This window comes from Limulus polyphemus, unplaced genomic scaffold, assembly GCF_000517525.1.
Source record: "Limulus polyphemus unplaced genomic scaffold, Limulus_polyphemus-2.1.2 Scaffold5920, whole genome shotgun sequence".
Lineage (NCBI taxonomy): Eukaryota > Metazoa > Arthropoda > Merostomata > Xiphosura > Limulidae > Limulus > Limulus polyphemus.
The window spans coordinates 14,871-18,915 of record NW_013671530.1 but is presented as its reverse complement, the minus strand read 5'-3'; the positions used below and the strand labels follow the sequence as shown (position 1 = coordinate 18,915).

The window sequence follows — 4,045 nt, the reverse complement described above, 5'->3', positions numbered from 1 at the left end:
TACTCTTTTTTAGAAACATTTCACTCTTTTTAGAAACATTTTACTCTTTTTAGAAAACGTTTTACTCCTTTTATAAGATATTTTACTCTCTTTAGAAAACGTTTTACTCTTTTTAGAAACATTTTACTCTTTTTTAGAAACATTTCACTCTTTTTAGAAACATTTTACTCTTTTTAGAAAACGTTTTTACTCCTTTTATAAAATATTTTACTCTTTTTAGAAAACGTTTTACTCTTTTTTATAAAATATTTTACTCTTTTTAGAAACATTTTACTCTTTTTAGAAACATTTCACTCTTTTTAGAAACATTTTACTCTTTTTAGAAAACGTTTTACTCCTTTTATAAGATATTTTACTCTCTTTAGAAAACGTTTTACTCCTTTTATAAAATATTTTACTCTTTTTAGAAACATTTTACTTTGTTTAGAAACATTTTACTCTTTTTAGAAACATTTCACTCTTTTTAGAAAACGTTTTTACTCCTTTTATAAAATATTTTACTTTTTTAGTGAACGTTTTACTTCTTTTATAAAATATTTTACTCTTTTTAGAAACCTTTTACTCCTTTTATAAGATATTTTACTCTCTTTAGAAAACGTTTTACTCTTTTTATAAAATATTTTACTCTTTTTAGAAACATTTTACTCTTTTTTAGAAACATTTTACTCCTTTTATAACTCTTTTACTTTTTCTAGTGTTTAGAGTAACACGTGCTGTTTTCATACGTTATCAATCCATTATTACCAGAAATGTTTCATCCAGGTTTTCAACAAACGGGATAAACTTTAGAAATTCAAATTGTATTGTGGATATTTTTCCACCTTTTTCAGTTTGAAGAGTCACTCGAAGTGGTATCGGAAGATTCTTGTCGTTCAGATGGTTGTTCCATTTAGGGTCTGTCAAAAAAAAATATGGTCAAGTAAAGGTCCTGGAGATGATAAAATCAAATACTGTGTCGTAAAAATAGGTTATCATAATTTTATCTTACAGATATTTGTAACTATAAAAATGTATTCTAATACAGACATGCTGGTTAGAAGCCCAAGCATACCTGTCCATTTAAATATAGAACTCACGAGAGGGCGCCACTAATTAGGTAGTATTGGCTGTTGTTATTAGTGGCATACCTGTCCGTTTAACTATAGAACTCACGAGAGGGCGCCACTAATATGGTAGTATTGGCTTTTGTTATTAGTGGCATACCTGTCCGTTTAACTATAGAACTCACGAGAGGGCGCCACTAATATGGTAGTATTGGCTGTTGTTATTAGTGCCACCGCTGGTGACGGAGGTTATGTTTCCACTCCTGTGTGTATGTGTTTGTTTGTATGTTTGTCAGCAAGATTTCTCGAAAACGGCTGATTGGATTTGGCCGAAAGTTTGTATACATTTGGACTATGACCCAACTTAGAAGTGATTAGTTTTTGGAGGGCAAAGGTCAAGAAAATCCCTGTCTGTTAACATGAAGACCGATTTTTTTCACACTATTTTTGCTCTATAACCCAGTAAAAAAATATCGAATTTTGATGACACTTGGTGGATATATGTAGAATATTATTCCTCATTGTCCTGCCAAATATGGTCCGTTTTCGTTGATAACGACGGCCATACAGACACATTTTCGTATTTTGTGTTAGGGACGAATATGGTCAACGCTGCGTGGCAGCAGTATGCGCTCTACTGAGCGCCCTCTGGTTTATATATGTTGAATTATAAACGTTATTAGGTATTAATTAGAGATTCCATTAAGGGGATCTTTAAGAGTTTCAGTTGTTGTTGCTATTTTAATGCAAAGCTACATAATGGGTTCTTCTTTCACCGCAGAGAATCGAACCCCGAATTATTTCGTTTTACGTTCTTAAACATACCACTGACCCCCAGCGGGACAAAACACATGGGCAGTTGATGTTGATTCCACAGTGCGGTCTCTACACTCTGTCTACTTCGGAGGAATCGATCCCCAGATTTTAGCGTTGTAAGTCCCTAATCTTACCGCTGATCCCTGGGGGACAAAAACACATACACAGGCACCTGTTATTGTTTTCTGGATGCAAAGCTACACACAAAAAAAAAACATTACGCTGTTCACTAGGAGTAACAGATTTTAACTTTGTACGTCTTTAGATGACTATTTGTGTTAGGCCGTCCATAACTCAGAGGGAAGACAGCTGGTCAAAAGTATCAACTACTAAAGACTAAGCTACTCTTGTATGGCCGAATAGTGGCCATTGACTGTTCCTCTTGTAACGCAATGACGATTTCAAAACGTAGAACGCGATATTTTTTTTTTTTTGTAAGAACGGGAGGTGAACCTTGAACCCGTAGATCTATAGCTCGTCACTCTAAATACTAGGCCACTCTCGACCCTAGGATGAAGGAAAACTCGTTTATTGTATCTCTATAGGAATTAAACTGTATCTAAATTACTTACCTAGAAAATAGAAGTCTACTTGAGTATTTGAATTAGGACACTGTCTCCATCTATCGGCGATCATGTCTCTTACACCATAAAGATTTTCTTTTCCCATATAATCCTTTAAGAAAATGTGAAAGACTTCGATAAAGACTAATCCACTAGAAGCAGATGTTTATATAAAACAAACCTAGATATAAGTCATGAGATTATAGCCTAAAAAAAACACGAAAATCTTGTTCATTACTAGTCCTTGACATTTTCCGCCGTGATTAAATAAACAATGACAACGTCCATATTTTTCTTCTTTATAGATTAGAATATGATACCTGACATCTTGGTTTTGTATTTTTTATATTAATTTCCATCATTGTTAACTGATCGCCTATACACAATTGATGTAATGTAAAGAAGTAGAACTATTAACTTATTTATATCTCACTGTATAACGCAAGGTATAACACTGTATAACGCAAGGTATAACACTGTATAACGCAAGATAATAATGTTGTGTCTGCTACGGAATTAACTTTAAATCGAAACGTTCACATACCACATCACCTTTCAGTGAATCGAGATATGCATGTCGAAACATGGCTGAAGGACCGAGAATCACACGGTCATCTTCTCTGTCCATCCACAGCTTGTCAAAAGGGTTCTTTACAGATGACAGCGAGCTCACATTACAGAGACCTGTAAAACGTTTTAGGAAATAAAGTAGTTCCTTGTAGTGTCATGTTACAAAGACCTGTAAAGTTTGTTAGAAAAAAAAATAGTTCCTTGTAGTGTCATGTTACAAATGACACTACAAGGAACTACTTTATTTCTAACAAACTTTACAGGTCTTTGTAACATGACACTACAAGGAACTACTTTCTTTCTAACAAACATTACAGGTCTTTGTAACATGACACTACAAGAAACTACTTTATTTCTAACAAACTTTACAGGTCTGTTACAAAGACTTGTAATGTTTGTTAGAAATAAAGTAGTTCCTTGTAGTGTCATGTTACAGAGACCTGTAAAGTTTGTTAGAAAGAAATAAAGTTGTTCCTTGTAGTGTCATGTTACAAAGACATGTAAAGTTTGTTAGAAAGAAATAAAGTAGTTCCTTGTAGTGTCATGTTACAAAGACCTGTAAAGTTTGTTAGAAATAAAGTAGTTCCTTGTAGTGTCATATTACAAAGACCTGTAAAGTTTGTTAGAAAGAAATAAAGTAGTTCCTTGTAGTGTCATGTTACAAAAACCTGTAAAGTTTGTTAGAAAGAAATAAAGTAGTTCCTTGTAGTGTCATGTTACAAAGACCTGTAAAGTTTGTTAGAAAGAAATAAAGTTGTTCCTTGTAGTGTCATGTTACAAAGACTTGTAATGTTTGTTAGAAATAAAGTAGTTCCTTGTAGTGTCATGTTACAAAGACCTGTAATGTTTGTTAGAAATAAAGTAGTTCCTTGTAGTGTCATGTTACAAAGACCTGTAAAGTTTGTTAGAAATAAAGTAGTTCCTTGTAGTGTTTCCCTGTAGCATGCTATACTCTTCTTGTAGGTTATTGTATGTATTTGTATTGTATTTTTTAATTTCGCGCAAAGCTACACGAGGGCTATCTGCGTTAGCCGTCCCTAATTTAGCAGTGTA

At 33.3% G+C, this 4,045-nt stretch overlaps 1 protein-coding gene across 1 annotated transcript in view; it reads right to left on the bottom strand.

Moving 5' to 3' along the window:
- The window catches only part of LOC106473142, a 26,979-nt gene that overhangs the window by 12,604 nt on the left and 10,330 nt on the right, over positions 1 to 4,045 (bottom strand). Inside the window, exons 5-7 of the mRNA XM_013933822.2 lie at positions 2,967 to 3,106; positions 2,432 to 2,534; positions 745 to 896 (exon numbers count right to left, since the gene is read on the bottom strand). Coding sequence (XP_013789276.1) covers positions 745 to 896; positions 2,432 to 2,534; positions 2,967 to 3,106 — 395 coding nt within the window. The remainder of the gene's footprint in view (positions 1 to 744; positions 897 to 2,431; positions 2,535 to 2,966; positions 3,107 to 4,045) is intronic.